General features: G+C 39.3%; 1 protein-coding gene and 1 long non-coding RNA gene across 4 annotated transcripts in view; one reads left to right on the top strand and one right to left on the bottom strand.

Annotated features, from left to right (window-relative positions):
• The window catches only part of LOC112679672, a 120745-nt gene that overhangs the window by 34319 nt on the left and 69164 nt on the right, over positions 1-17262 (top strand). The window lies entirely within an intron of this gene.
• On the bottom strand, positions 331-1835 carry LOC112679671 (metalloendopeptidase OMA1, mitochondrial-like). Its single transcript, XM_025549562.1, has one exon. The coding sequence runs from the start codon at positions 1363-1365 to the stop codon at positions 349-351; it is 1017 nt and encodes a 338-aa protein (XP_025405347.1). The 5' UTR covers positions 1366-1835; the 3' UTR covers positions 331-348.

Below are 17262 nucleotides of genomic sequence, written 5' to 3'. Positions count from 1 at the left end.
CGAAATCGGCACATATTCATCTAACATACACAATTTGAGATTCAATCAAAAGAATATGAGCAAACACCAAATTCAAACGGACCCAATCATAACACCACATACTTACTACATAGTACGGATATTTATTTAAGTATGCCTGGTTATATAAATTAAATACTGGAAGTAATCATCAATAAATTATGTAAAGAATAAAATGATAAAACGTTGCATGTCTTGGATTCGAAGAATAATTTTAAGTAGGAATTCTAATTATAGCACAGTATCCACCGATCATTAACAATCCATTTTTTTTTTTTTTTGTTTTTTGTTGTACGATAAGTAGGTGTTACTTACAAATTCTTGATAGATTTACAAATCGTGGCAATTGACTAATTTCTGCAGTTTTTGGGTCTCAGCCGTCAGTTGGTTCAGATGGTTTGCTCGGCTTCGGTATGACGGGTGAGTACACATCCACCAGTAGCTGCGTTTGATGGACGACCGTTCATCAGTTTCGGCAAAGGAGATCCACATCTTTGGGCCTTGCGTGATGTCCACGCAGGCTCGCGCGGCCATCATGAATCCGACTCGGTCAGCCTCCTTCTCCAAGCGTCTCAAGAGTGGCATTTCAAAACACAACGACTTGATCTTGATTTCAAACCATATGGAAAAAGTATACGCGATAACCTCGGGCAGCAGCATCCAGGCGACAACGATGCCCACTATCTGAAATACGTTCACCAATATATTCATGCTCAACTCACGGTTGATGTGGCGCAACAAGGTGTGGGAAATCTCGTGGCCGATGATGATAGCCAGTTGATCGTCATTGAGCATATTCATCATGCTGCTGTTAATTACTATCAACCCAAAGGGCATCGATCTCGCGTTCAGTTCGTTGTTTTCCTCTATGATGAGATACCAATCATTGTCCCAGATCGCGGTAAACTGAGCGTTTGCCTCCAAAACCTTCTTCATGATGAGACGCGCACGATTTTCCATCCTCTCGTCGCTGTACTTCAGATTCCTCCCAGTAACGATCATCTTGTTTTGCCATTTCATTTTGGAAATGCCGGCTATCGTGCGGTGATTATACAGACACAAGATCAGCTGGCCCGTGATCGGCTCCCATTCGACGTGGTACAATATTACTGCGGTACACACACACGCCGTGAGCGTTATGCCATATACCAGGGCCTTGAAATTGTTCTTCACCTTATTCCAGTACCGGCGCTTCTCTTTATAGTTCCGACTGGACCACCATTGCCGCATCGTCCATCCTGCTATGGCCCCGATCCCTTTGACAATGGGAATCACCAATATCTCGGCGCCCGTCAACATTCCACGGGCACAGGTCACCAAGTAGCTATACGGGAAGAAATAGTTCATGTGAAAAATGATTCACGCGACGAACTGTTCGGAATATATACGAAAACCCATTTTTCGATACGAAACAATATGAGTATATATTATCAAATTAAAACAGCCTTGCTGTATCGTAAGGAAAAATCTCACCCGAAACTCGGTTGTTTCAGGCGGCGATTTTGCCATTCCAAAATCCGACCCGGTATCCTCGAGTCCGTGTCGCGCCTCCTGAATGCCATGCTATTCATCGATCGGTGATCTCGGCAATTGATCGACGATCTGAATTGCTTACAGATCGAAGGCGTATTTTTTCGAAATATAGACATCAACATGGTTGGTCACTGAATTTGATAACAGGACGAAGAAAACTGCTTGCAATAAAGTTGTTAATTTTTGTTAAAGTTGTTAACGATTTTTTTTAACTTTATGAAACTGTTTTCATTATTTATTTTATGATGGTGATATATTTATTGATTTGACAGACTTTGATTAAAGCCGATATATTTAAAAATTCCGTTGTTTTATTTTAATTATAAAATATTTAAAATATTATAAATAATTCAAATTATAAAAATAAATGTATTATTTATTTATAAACTGTATTATTTAGTACAAAAAAAAAAAAACACATTAATGATATAGAAATAAAATTTAAAAATCATGTTTAGTTAGTCTTCAAAAAGGAAATACAACTATTAAATATGCATTCTGCCGTATATTGTGATTTGAATGTTGCAATTGAATTTGCAATTGAATTAGGACCTGAAACTTGATGATCTAAAAATATATAAAAAATGCTTAAAAAATGACATAAAAATGTTAAAGAAATGTATATTTTACTTTAAAAATTAATGATTATTGTATTGATATGAATTATAATTTATAAATTATTTAAATAAAACTATACATTATTTACTCAAATTAACTTTTTTATAGCTAGTTTTTATAGGCAAAAAATGCTAGTATACACTACTTTTGATGAAATTTCGTTTTTTGTCGAATTTCTTGTTTTTAATATACTCTGTAACAAGAAACATACGAATGTAATTAAAATGAACATCTTTACATACCTAATAATTTTTATTATTTTTGTTTTACCTTCAAAATTGTTACACTTTATAATTGAGATTTTCTTAATATTTTCAAACAAAAATGAAAGGCGATCATCCCACAGTAGTGTTTTGTAGATCCAAAAACTTCTCACTACCTCAACAGATGTGAGTTATTATTTTCACGTGATGTCGCTGCTACATTGATGACCACTATTAATTAAATTTAACGAAATTTGAATCGAAATCAAAACCGATTATCGCGGTGGCGCATTGTGATCTGTGTTATAGATTAGCTTGCATTAATTAATACCTTCTAAATATGAGTTAAAAAAATTACAAAAATTATCAATTCTATTAGTTTGAACATGCTAAATTCAAACTTGTTATCATTTTTGAAATCAACACCTAATTAGTAGTAAAAAAACCTAACCTAACTTATGTTTCTAAATTTTCATAACACTTGCATATTTTATATCAAATAATTTACGTGTCTTAGATTGCTGAATCCAAATACTATTTCTATTTTGTACTCTACCCCTAATTAAAGAAAATAGGAAATGTTTTTTTTTAAATTTATATATATATATTTAACATTAATTAATATTTAACCCTTTATAGGGCACAGAAAAAAATGTACGATTTCTACCAAATTTTCAGATTTATTTCTTATGAGATGAAGATTACTGTGAAAAATGTCAAAAAATTCGTAACTTCATTTACATTGGTAAAAAATAGCTGGGAAATAATTTCCCACTTAATAACAAACTAATAGTTTTTTAATATTAACTATTTTCATGCAAACAAATATATACTATATGAAATATAAAATAGATATTAAGTTGTATTTTAGGATTTATGACACCTGTAAATACAAATGTTTTCAACTGATAAAAAAAATTCTTATTATTTTACAGTAAACCTTATCATTTATTATAAAAATTGAACAAAATATTTTTAATACAAAGAATGAAATCACTAAATTTTTGGTAATACTTAACCATGATTACATAAAGAGTATTAAATTTTAAAATTAGAAACTAAAAGCTCTTGTAGAATTAACTTGATTTACTCAATTCAGTCTTCATATATAATAATAATAACAAATAAATAAAATCAACTTTTAAATAAACTTATAATAAAATTATTAACGAAATAATTAACTTTTAAATAAAATTATGGAATTTACTTGACTTAGATAATTTAGTCTTCATTGTTAAAAAGATAACAAACTATTTTTGTTCTTCTAGAAAATTCTATTGTTTGTACCACCCTCCCCGCTCTGCCCTGCGTTATCGCAATTTCGACCGTCGAGCCGTACCGGGCCTGTCGCGTCTTTTGTCGTACTTGAATTCTCACACAGTACGTATCGTTGCGTGACCGTGGTTTTTGCCGACGCGTGAGTGTCCGCTGTGGACGATAATATTTTTTTTGTCGCTCTGCGTCGTGTGTGCGCATTGTGCGGTGCGTTGTTTTTTACACCGTCGTGTGTGCTTTGCCGCCGGTCGGTCCGTTGCCGTCGTGCATGTTTGCTGCTGGTCGGCCCTTTCGCCGTTGTGCGTTGCTACTGGTCGGCCCTTTCGCCGTCGTGCGTGCTTGCTGTTGGTCGACCCTGTCGCCGTCATGCGTGTTTGCCGCTAGTCGGTCCCAGTGTGACCGAAATTGTGTGCCGCCGGTCCATGCTGTGCAGTTGGCTCTCCTGCAGTTGGTGATGTTTTACCTTTTTATCAAATTTTATGTGAATAGATTACTACATATGTATATATTTGTTCTATTTTTCTTTTATTTCGTATTACTCGTATTTTATTAATTTACATTTGTGTGTTTATGATAGACGAGGGCGCCCATTTTTTTTTTCTATTCTGTATAATAATTTTTCTTTATTATTATTATTAAAGTGTTGTAGGCCCAACACCGGCCATTCATTAATTGTATTTTTATTCTTATTATTATTGGTCACCCGCACATACACAAATGTAAATATTTTATTGTCTCTGGGTAATTGTAAGGACATACGCTTTACCATTTGAGGCCAACCGCCTTTACGTAGGAGCCTGATGGTACATTCATAATAAAAATAAATTAAATCAACTTAATAAACAATATGAATTCTGATAATTAGGTAATAAAATATGATTAATTATATTTTATGGTACGTAGCAAAAAAATCTTTACATAAAACTTTATTGCAAGTTGCACACATTATATTAGACCATTTTTCATATTTTTTGTTATTATATCTAAAACAGAGTCTATATTTTTCAATTTTAGTTACAATATGTGGTTTAAAAGTTGAAATGACTTCCACATTTGATTTTGATTTTTTTGGGATGGTGATATAATAGGTATTTTACGAGATGAATAATTTGATATAAGTTAATTTGCTAATGTAGATCTAAACTCTAAATGGCTCATATATTCTTTTTATGACTATTACAGCTTTTTTTTATACATCAAAAACGAATTTACCAAAAACGGTATTTAATAAAAAATAAAATGTTTTACCCACCAACGGTGTGATTTTTTACTAACACTTTAGGCAGTTATACATACATATATATATATCCAAGGCTGGACCGAAATACCTAAAAAAAAAAGTATCTAACTACAAGATACATTTACTAGATACATTTATAGTTCGTATCTAAATACAAGATAGTTGTTACAAGATATCGTTGTAGACGTATGTTTTAACATATAATCATATGGGCTCGTGCCGGGGGACCTAACGTTTTGCTCGTTGTAAGCAATATCTCGTTCCAAGCGATACTCGTTATAGTGATTTCTACTGTATATTATAGGCGTGTATAGACTGTGTACGACCAGTACCGGGTACCTACCGAGTATCGGTTGTTTTTCGCGCAAACGCATTTACGAGAAACGTAAAAAATCGTTGTAGCCGATCTCGGGTAACCATTCGTTCTCGGTCCCCGCAGTCGTTGTACACGCATCGGGCATAGTTGCTGCGAAGTAAAACCGAACATAACCGTAACTCATTTCGCGTATTTCACCTATTACAAATTACCGTTGAACGCGTTTTACTTGTCTGCTCCCGCACCACAGCTATCACGCGGAACGATGCACTCTGTTCGTGTACGGTCTCGACGGCTGTATTGGATCGCACGCGCGCGGGGGATGAAGCCACACGGATGCTTTTACGCGACGCAATAGTGCACGAGAGATCACCATGTGCCCGACGAACGCGAAATCGATTCGAGAAAACCGATACAAGGGGTCGGGGCCGTTGTCGCCGCCGCCGCAGTCGCATCTTATTGAGATTCTGTTGATTTTTCATTTGTACGCGTTCCCCTCGAGAAGACGTCCGCGATTCATTGTTTACCGAACGCCGTCGCCAACGCGCGAACCGACAATACGAACGATAGGGTTAAACGATTTTAACTTCAATTATTATTCCACGGATAAGAAAAACCGGAAATCACCGACGAGTTGATTCCGCGTCGACCGACACCGTAACGGTTTATTATTATAACAATACCCCATTCACACTGTTGAAACAAATAGTTGTACAACGTTCATTCGCAACGCGGTCGTTTGTGTTTCTACGCGTACCGTCTCGGAATCGTTGTCGCTAATTAAACATTGTAATGTTGTTCGCATTCCGATGGTTCTTTCATATCGGCGTTGCGAGAAAATTGATTCCGCCGAGGAAATGTGTACCAATGTCGTCATTTCTGGTTTTTACGCTCGACCGAAGAAACATTTTTATATTTATTATGCCATTTATATTTGTGTCACTAACGCATACGGTCCCGTTTAACTTTTTATCACCGGATAAATATTAAATCAATTCCATTTCAGTATAACATCTCTATAAACGTACGCGCGGCTGCTGGTACACGGGTTTTTTCCAGCGATTCGTGCGCAAATATTTGAACGCAGCCGGCTCCATCCCCAGCACCAGTGTAATGTATTATAAATTATTGATTTTCCATTTCCGATCGCACGACGGTAGTGCCCGCGGACGTCTTAACCGGAAACTATTTGGTGTATTTACACCGCGACGTTCGCTACTGAACTCTGAATATTGTGCCTTCGACAGCATTCGAATTCATTATTATAAGATGTTTTAATATATACACAGCTGCTTCGTGTAGAACACAAGTGTAGATATGTTACCGTCCAACGGAAACTTTTGATCGTCGACTTCCGGATCCGTCGCCCGCGTTCGAGGTGGTATTAGTGATGCACGAAATTAATAATTACCAAGCTACTGATCAATAATATTAATCAGAACGCGCCGTACAAGTGCTCTCATATTGCATTTTATATAATCCACATTTGCTTAATAATCTGAATTATTGAACGTAAGCACAGGCAGTACATGCGAGCACAGCTCTAATATACATATCAGCACTGTCTGCGCATCGAATAGGCGTACGAGAAGCATACGCGTTTCCATCCTCCGTACAGACACGGTAGTTTTTCGCTTCTGAATAAATAAATAAATCACAAAGTGAAACGTACACGTTTCCAAGTAGGTATACATTATAGTGCCCGCTTAATGTACACCTTCGCATGAACTACTTAAATTTATGTTAAGACTTACGACGAAATTCCGTTTGGTTCATAATTTTTTAATTTGACCCGGACGGACTGGAAAAGTTAGCGAGTTGGTTCTTTCAAATTTATTATAAACCTATGTAGTCATTTTTTTTTTTCTGTTGATTAAAATCATCTATCGATTGTTAAAAACCGTATACGTGTTAAATATAACGTTAGAGTTTTTTTCGTTCGTGATACAATATATTATATCGTAGATTTATGTATTATACCGTACAAACTGAATTATTCAATTTCGTTTAAAAAATATTTTGTTATTTTAAATTAGAACAATTATTATTTCCATGAAAAAAAAAAAAAAAAATGAAATTATTCAAGGCATAATCGTCGTGTATTCTAATGATATTTATTTTAATTTTTTTTATCCTAACTTTATATTCATTTATATAATATAATACCCTATTAATATGTAATTATATTATCAATATATCAAACAAAATAAAATGTATCCTAAGTTACCAAAAAGTGAAAAGATGTTTATACCTAGCCTAGAGTTAAAAATCTCAGTTTCGACCCTTAAAATTATATATGTCAATAAATAGATTATTATCGGGTTTTCAAATAAATGCTTCACTAAAAAAGTATAATATTAAACTAAGCTATATATAAAGTAATAAGAAATAAATATAAAAAACTAGTTATCGGTAAATAATAGTAAATTAATATACCTAAATTAATAAGCAAATGCTTAATACATAATATTACTTCAGGCTAAATATTTTTTTATTTATTTATTTCTATGCATTAACTATTTGCTTATTTAAATATGTATTGTTTCGTTCAAAGTAGAAATATAAACGAATATTTTACAAATTTATATTTTGCACATTTCATAATTTGTCTGAAGAAAAGAAACCTACCACATTACGATTAAACTATTTTTATTCGCCTACGGTACAGCAAGTGAACATCGTCTCGAACTCAAGCGTAGAAATTAAAATATATTTCGTTTTAGACAGGTTTCCGGTCGACGCGGTATGTTGTACGATACGTACCCTAATAACGATTTCAGTCCGACGGAGGCATTTTACGCGTTGACCAAAGCCCGTTGCCGCGTGCGTTATTTCGCAACAATTACACGGTCGTACACGTGCGATACTCGTGTTGTTCATTTAACCGTCAGCTTACCGTATCTAACACCGTTCACTTTTTCCCAATGAGATTGAGAAAAATTACGTATCAAACGATAAGACCGCGTGGTTAAGGCCAATGAAATGGTCGTACTCCGTTGTTGTGCCGCCGACCGAGCGGAGGGCGCGGTCGAGGGATCGTTGCGAATTTTTTTCACCGCCTCGTACGCCGTTCAATTATTAAAATTACAACCGAAAGTTTTAAGGATATTAATTTCGAGATTGGTTAGAGCCGGTCATTAAAGGCGAACAATTTTGGCACTACCGTCGCCGCTGCCGTTGCGCGGGAAACCCGAGGCTAAAGGGTCCCGGGGTGGCGGTGGCGGTGGCGGTGCCGGAGGCGGCCAACTCCCGTAAAGCCGATAACCTAATAAGCAGCTTTTAAGTTTTACGCAACAAAATGGCGTGTGTTTATTCTCCGGGCGCAGACGGGGACGGAGGAGACGGCGGCACGAGATCGTTTGCAACAAGAAACTAATTTCGCTAATGGAGCACCACCTCGCCGTTCGGCTCCTCTTGATTACATTAATTGTGGCATCTGACCCACAGGGCAAAAATAACTCGACAGCATAACCGGTCAAAAGTCGTCATCACCATGTCACACCGTCGAAACGGTACCTATCGCGAAACGACGTACAATTTTTTTTCCATCCACCATTTCTCCCCGGGCCCGGTTTCGTTGCGCGACTCCCGGTGTTGAAAATTCGCCGTTCGGGCTGACGTACTACGCGTCAGGTCAGTTAATACGCGTGCGGGATGTTTTTTTTTATTTATTTTTTATTATTATTAACGTCGTTGTTGCCGGGTCGTCGGGCGCGCGCGCGTTTCTCGACTGTCGATCCCTGTCGGCCGGCACTCAGGAAATTGGCTGCGTCCGAAGGGCGGATTCCGGCGCGCCCGTACGCACACATAATACACGGCCGGTTCGATTGGACCGAGACAAAGTGTCCCGGGGTCGGCGGTGCGGGCGGTGAGTTATTGCAGTCCATTACGCCAACAGACCACTTGATCTAATCTATTTTCCACGGCCACCGTGCCGGAACGCCGGGCCGCGGCGTCGCAGTTCCTTGTAACGGTAGCAGTAGCAACAAAACAAACGATCTCCGGCCTGGTTTAATATCCCCAAAGACAAACCGTTTTTACCACCCCCTCCACCCGCGTCTCTTTCTATCCCTCTCGCCACACGTCCAAGCGCGCGCCTACCCGGTTTTTTGTTGTGTGTGTGTGTTTTTTTTTCATTTTACTGTTTTACTACGCTTTCCCCGATCGGTTTCCCTTTTCGATTCTCATCACCGTTCGCTTGATATCAGGTGTCTTTTGCCTCTTGTTTTTACGAGGGGTTCCGGCTAGTTTACGTTGATCGGCAATTCGTTGCTGCACCACTCCGCCCAATCGCTTGACTATTTGACGTTATGGGCGACGTGACGCACAACATTTTAACGAAGAACACGCAGGGCCAACGCTTGTTCGATAACGTTATTGCCTTATAAAATCATGAATGCCAAACTTTCACAACAACTCTCACTTCATTAATCCGAGTCGAATGGAATTAGTGGGCATGCGTGCGAATTTATTTGATTAATAACATTTAACGGAGAGCAATAATGCAATTTAAACGCACCCGTCAACAACGGCAAAGAGTTATATTACAACGGACAAGTTAACGTTCCATCATATTTTTGAGCGAAAATAATTTCACGTGATAACAGTCACGTCATTTTGTCTGAGAATATATGATAGGCGAATCTGTTACCAAAACTATGGTATAAGTGGGTATGAAAGTTTTATCGAGATTAAGTTCGGTTAAACGTATTCAAGCCTAAAAATATCGCGTCGTGATGCCAGTAAATAAAATATTTAAGTTTTATATACGAAACATGATTTAATAAAAAAAAAATAAAATACGCTTCTTACAACAATAAAATACTTACTGCTAATATTTCGCAAGATAAATATACAATACGTTTTTTTTTTCCTTTTTAATGCTAGTATTGATAAAAATTTATAGTATTTTGGCAGTACTCAAAAAAAAGTGAATATTTCACGGCTGGTTTGAGTACAATAGAATTATATAGAATAATTCAATACGGTCAGGGCATATCTTTACGCGGGATACCATTGTATTTTTTTCCATACCCAATAAGCATATGGATACATACGTAATGTGTTTATTGTATGATGAATACACTGTAGGTACAATAAATGATGTGCACATATTATCGGGCTCGATCGACCGTTATCGAAACGATGGTTTACGATTTCAAAAAAAAAAAAAAAAAAACAAGAGATCAATAGAAACGAATTTATTCGAATTCGATACGTGCGCGCGCGTTTATGCGCTACCACCGTACGAAGTATATCGTATGTAATATGCAGATCATATATCGTTATCCGCCCGTTTTGTATACTTACTACGTACAATGCGTTTACGAGCACGCGTGCTGTCCGCGTTGCAGATACAGTCCAGACAGTGGACCCTGCAGCAGGATTATCATTATCGTAAATATTATTGTTAAGATATTAGTGCTGGCTGCAGGGTTCGAGCTATCGACCAATGGGCATAATGCATACACAATACGTTATAATGCGTGTACATCGCACTGTCATTGGACCGGATTACGTTATTCGTGTACCGCACGATGTGCCCTTAATCCGGCCGACGTACGCGCTCAATAGCCATTCTTATCATCCATCGTCGACATATTCAGTGGTAGTATGAAATATGAAATCCACCAGACCGTGGTCCGATTTACTTGACCAGGTGAAATCGAATTTCTCTCCCATTCTCTCTCTCTCTCTCTCTCTCTCTCTCTCTCTGTCGAGTCCTTTGGTAGATATCGAAAACGCGTACTCGTCGACGTTTTGCCCTGTGACACGATGCCGCAGCAGTGTCATGTTCTCAAGAGTCTCTCCCTCAACAGTTTTAATATAAAAGCATTATTGTCAGCGCCGTATCCTTTGTACCACTAGTAATCAGATAACATTGGTACAGTAGTTCAGGGGTACATCCGAGCTTCAAGCGTTTCCCTTTACGCACGCGCACAAACGACCCGACGACGGCACTTTGGAATTCAAATTAGATAGACAGTAGGCGACGACGGCAACGAACACGATGCTACAGCAAATTTTACTATGGGTAAAAGAGAAGGGGTGACGAGACAAAAGAGATGGGCAGTGGCAGTGGATTTAACGAATTTCGCCTCTCCATCCGTAGTCGAACGGCCTGCAGCCAATATGTATATATATATATATATATACACACACACGTTATATAATAGGGCGTTGTATTAGTATTACGCAGTAGTATATTATACATGTATATACAGATGGACGAAATGTGAGAGAGAGAGAGTAGTGCTGTGGACCATGCTGGGTTTCAAAGTTTTATTCGCAACTCTTCCGGAAAGCTGGCCAGCAGCCGGACCGGCCCTATAATTGAGGTTGAAAAGACGTGTAAAAGGGACCGGGTGGAGGGATGCAGTGGTGGCCGGGCAAAGGTGGCGTCGCGGGAAGATCCGGTTACGGGCCGGGCGGATAAAGAGGGAGGCTGTTTTGTATTCAACCTCGTTAACATGCGATTGCTACCTTGTCACGCGTACCCCTGTCCTGTTCTCGCCTCGTCCACGTGCGGCGGTTTCCCCGGGGGAAGGCTCTCGAGGAATGACCGTTCAGTGCGCGCCAAAATCGCGTACAGGTCACAATCGATAAGCTTTACGGTCACCACGCTTTTGGTCACCACTGCTCGCCATCTGCCGTCGTTCCCGCCGTCGTTCCCGCCGTCGTTCTCCGATGTCTTGGACACGGTCCGCCGCCGCGACCCGATCCGCATTCCTTCGCATGCATCCCGTGCACGCCGCACCGCCGTCGTCCGGTCGATAACCGCCCAGCTGCGTTATCTTCGCACACGTCGCGAACCTATTTTGAATACGAGCCCGTACACGGTTCGCACACGGTTTAGCCATTACACGCGTTGCCGTCGGAATTCGCTTCGGGCGACGAGCGTGTGCGAAGGGCGAAAACGACGCGGCGCCGACGGACAGCGGAAAGAACGATGGCGAACGTCGATCCCGCGCGCGTCGATCCGCTAATGCTCCGTCGACAGTCTTACGTGTAAGCCCGCGCCGTATTTAATCGCGGCACCGAGTGAGGGACGTTAATTAATAATTATTCCGCGCGATGGACGGATTACGTTCCCATGGTTGTCGGGGGGTAAGGGGTACGGGGTACGGGGGAGGGCAAAGTTTAAGCCGTTCCGACTGCGGCGCCGCGAAGAGGACTCTGCTGTACATCGGCGAGGATATTTGTACATTCCGCCTCGTCCTGCCCTCCGCCATCGGCGCTCCCCGTCCTGCTCGTCCTGCCCTACGGGATAGCGTGTACGTGTACCCGCCACGCACCTCGTCGACCGCGTCCTGCCCGTCCTGCCTGCGGGACCACCGTCGCCCGGCAAGGTGCTACTCGTGATAACGACATTACCGCGGGCGCCCGCGCAATCGGCACGTGTGGAATTTCACGTTCCCGCATACCTGCCCGACGCGCCCGCAAGTTAATTAAATTCGCGCGGATACGTCAAAATAACAAATCGCGGGGCAACAAGAATTCCATTAATTGTTATGGAATTATTCACGGCGGCGGGCCAATGTCACATGGCATTTTTCACATAATCCCTACCCCGTGCGCTCGCACTGTTCGTTTTCACCGATAAACATTCGGAGGTCGTACGTGCGATGTGTGCATAGTACACGTGCATAGTATACGTTCGTATGGAAACCATGGTCTGTGAGTTCGGATATAACTTTCGGCCATCAACGTTATCGCATAATTACGCAACTATAACATTACCCGTGCCGGCGTCTCAACAGCGTTAACTCGTTGACAACAATTCAAAGTTCGATTCGGTAGATTACGGATCAAGAATCCTGTTTTTATTTTTTTCACGACCTTTTAAACTTTCTGGAAGTTCTATCACCCTAAAAAATCAATATAGTTTAGTATTATTATTATTATTATTATTATTTATCAAAAGGTCCTATCTGCTCGGAACAAAAGAAATCATGAGCATTTATACGTTTCAATCCATTATGTTATTTGCATTTAGTCGTAAAATTAATTATTATTAGAAGTAATTACACAGTTTGATTAGCCGAGTAGAATTCTCTCGTGTTAAGGTTCAATATATTATGTACATCAAATCGATGACCCTCTATGCTGGTCAAATAATGTTTGAAGCGCAAAGCCTTTGTTACTAGCAGGCGCGGATCCAGAGGATGGTGGTAAAGGCGACTCACCCACCGTTAAAAATATTATCGACTGTCTGAAATATATTATCTATATTAATTATTGGTTATCTGTTCATTGCTACCCACATAATAGCAAAATTGTTGTGGTGACTGACGACTCAGCAACTGATGGAATGAAGATATTTCTGTCAACAATTCGACACTCGACAACCGTCGATACACACGCATTACGCATAACGCATACGTCTTTCGCCAACAACTGAAAAAACATTTTTATCATCACTCGATGAAAAATATTGGGATTTACAATTAAAAATAATGGTGCAACGAAATATTAAAACGTTTTCAAAATCTATTGCACTATTTGTTATTGTTTTGAATTAAGAAACATTTTTTCTAGAATTTTTTTTACCTGATATTTTATTTTCAATTTTATGACGAAGAAAAAATGTTGATAAAAAATATCGATATTTTTTTGTACAAAAAAAGTCCGCTTACATATATATAGCTGAAAATATTTGGATACATTACGGGAACTCAAAAATTGTGGAATTTTTCATTTAAATTTATAAGTAAAGTAAAAAATATAGTAAATTTATAATTCGGAGAAAGCATTTTATGATTGTTGCGGCATTTGCCCGTCCAAGTTGTTGGCAAATGATTGGAAATTGTTAGCAAATAAACTTTATATCGATCGACAAACTGCGTTTCAATCGTATGCTGCAATTGATGACAATGGTGTAGTCAGCGGACTGTTAACTGATAAGTCAATCATGCGTATGAATATAACAAATAGTATTGATTTCAAAAATGATTCGAATAACTTGAAACGTTGTTACGCCGCACCAAGCAACGTCATCATTACAAACTGTTATGGAATTGGTCGGATTTGCCGAAGCAGTTAGAAATTAATCAGAAACGAATAACTCATTAATTATTATATCGCCCAGTAAATAGAATATAGTAAATATGTAATAATATTTATTATGTCATTTTCAGATATTATAATATTTATGTGTAAGATTATCAAAATGTTTTTTTTTATCATAATTTTTAAATTACGAGAGAAACGAGGAATGTATTAATTATACTGTGACGAGTGTTTTTGTAATTTATTTTTTCATCAACGATTTCCACCAAAAGGATTTCTCTGATCGTAAACAAATTAAAATTAAATGATAGAAAATATTATCTTGTTGGTGTTTTGAAAATGGGTAACTGATAGGTGGACCGCCCCCGCCCTTGAGCCGTGTAATAACTAAAAACATGAATGAGCAAACGGTTTACTAAAAATCGTTTTGGCAATAATGTTATGTCAAAACTGTTAACCGTTTACAAAAATGCTTGCTCCAATAAGTTTGACTGTTAATTAAGGTTGAATGAAAAATAATTTTTGTTTTACATTTTTTATTGATACCTATATTTTTATGTTATACGATTGCGTTTATAGAACTTAAAATTACTTCTCATTTATCGAGCAACAGTAAAAAATAAACGGGATACGTATGCGAATCGTAAGTATTTGTGAAATATTTTTTCGCCCCTCCCCTTGCGGTTTCTCAAAAACTAACCGCTGTCTAGGTAACTGCTCTGCGGACGAGGTGATGGGAAAGGTTCGAAAGAATACGTGCACGTCAGTCGATCCGTTGTATTGTTTCGCGCGTCCAATCCGTCTCGTTGGGCTCCGACGCGGCACCGGTAAATCGGTAATGATCGTGTGTACAAACTGCGACACGAAAACGCTTATGGGACGAGGCGCGCAGATATTGCTCAGCTGTTTGCTGTTGCAGCGTTTCCGCGTCCGCCCGATAACAGGTGCCCGCGCTCGCGTTCTAACTCGGTTTGACGTATCGTTTAATATAACGAGCGAAATATGTGGAAACGCACCGCCATAACACCGCTCGGCGTCGTAATTAATTATTATTGTTAAAGACGACGTGGATGAATTACGTTGTCGCGGTGCCGCTACGGGGAACGATAATTCTCCGTCGCGCCGACACACGTGCGAATAACGCGCGCACGTGCGAGTGTACCGTAGAGCAGTGTTTCCCAACTTATTTTACCCGCGGAACCTTTGCAGGAGCTTAAACGTTTTGCACAACCCCAATATTTTTTCTATAATATTAATACAGACATGTGTATTGTACACTTAAATGAGTAGGTCATCGGAAACTTCCGGCACAAGAGTGTCATTAATATAAAAAAAAAACAAGACGGCTTTAACATTTTATTTTGTTTGTTATCTACTATTACAATATTATAAATTTACCTACATATCAAAGCTTAAAATGCAATATTTGACTCTCATTACTTCGAAGATAGATTCAATGAGAAGATTGGAATCATTCCATTGTGTTTTTTCATAACTGTTTTTAAATCTGGAGTTATTCCTGAAAGCAGGATTTGTAAGTCCGGAGCCGCATTTACTTGATTTCGAAACTTAGTCTTTGTATACGCCGAAAAGCTACAAACTACGAACCTCACATTGGGAAATGTTTCAATTCCAGTTCTATGTTGAGTTCTATGTTCAAATCATAGTTCAAATCAAAATATTGCTAATTAATTTATATTTTCCCAAATTTCTCACGGAACTCTTCGCGCAAACTCACGGAACCCTTAGGTTCCGTGGAACACCAGTTGGTAAACACTGCCGTAGAGTTTGGTGCCGGCCGTTCGCGATCCGTTGTCGACGGCAATGGCGTGCCGAGATAAAAATGTTTTTGATGCCAATTGCAAAGTCTAGTTTACCACCCTACCCACCCATATTTAAATTCATCTCATTCAGAACTCGTACATCAATATTTCTCTACCTAAATATATACGATAATTATGTGATTTACATATTATTATCCAACAACCACCCACCCCTTTTTAACTTGATGCCTGGGCTTCATTTAGACCTATATTCGGCACGCCACTGGTCGACGGTCATCATCGTCATCGCCGTGCGCGTCCGTTTGTTTCGCATTTCTTACCGGAAACACCATTCGCGCGCGCCCGCGTCAAAGGCTGCACCGTACATAACGGACACGTTTCGGTCATCGATTGTCAGACCGTCAAAGTTCGAGGGTGAGGTCTCTCCGGACAGAACCGTACTCCTCGTGACCGCGATAACGAGTGCTCGCTACTTGACAAAAGTGTTTTCTCGCCACAAACGCTTCGAGTACTCAGAGATTTGATACGCATAAAATATTAGAGAAGTAGAAATAGCGTTTTGTTCAAAACAAAAATCGATTACACTTAACTCGATCGATCTAGTCGTTAACTGCGACACACCGCGACTCCTCGATCACCGTCGCTTACGCCTCACTCATATTGGTTTTGAAATGTAGACGACTGGGCACTCGTTTGTTTCTGCCTCGTACGGAATATTAGTTTCATAGTTGTAATGTTTTGTAAACATTCATACGCATTACAACAGTTGTTGTGCGACGCGCCGTGAAACGCGTGTAGTGCACGGTGTTCCGTAAAAACGGTACACGCGACGACCGCGATCGCTCGAAATGAACGAAACAATAACAATAGCAGCAATGGTAGTTGTCTGGTAATGGTGGTAACAAAAGCGGTAGTGGTATCCCGCCGTGCTGGAAATCCGTCGTTTAACACACACACACACTGTTCGCGTGCAAATATAATCGTACCGTGTCCGTTCGGATCGCGTTGAATAGTTGTTGAGCGTTTCGAGTGGGCGCTCACACACGACTGCGGTTCGAGAGATAATACGTTTTAAAAAATCACCATCGACGTGGTAGGTTTTCAACTTTGTTCGCGTAAAACAATCGACGAACGACTCTATTTATTGTGATGCGCAGTGTTTCGTTTATTTTTAAATCAAACGTAAATATATCAATTTCCCAAGTGTTATTACAATAGGCATAGCCCCGAAAAAAAAGGTATTGTATCAACAGTTTACTTGGACGA

Source organism: Sipha flava, unplaced genomic scaffold (genome assembly GCF_003268045.1).
Source record: "Sipha flava isolate LNK unplaced genomic scaffold, YSA_version1 166_pilon_pilon, whole genome shotgun sequence".
Lineage (NCBI taxonomy): Eukaryota > Metazoa > Arthropoda > Insecta > Hemiptera > Aphididae > Sipha > Sipha flava.
This window is presented reverse-complemented; position numbering and strand designations above follow the sequence as displayed.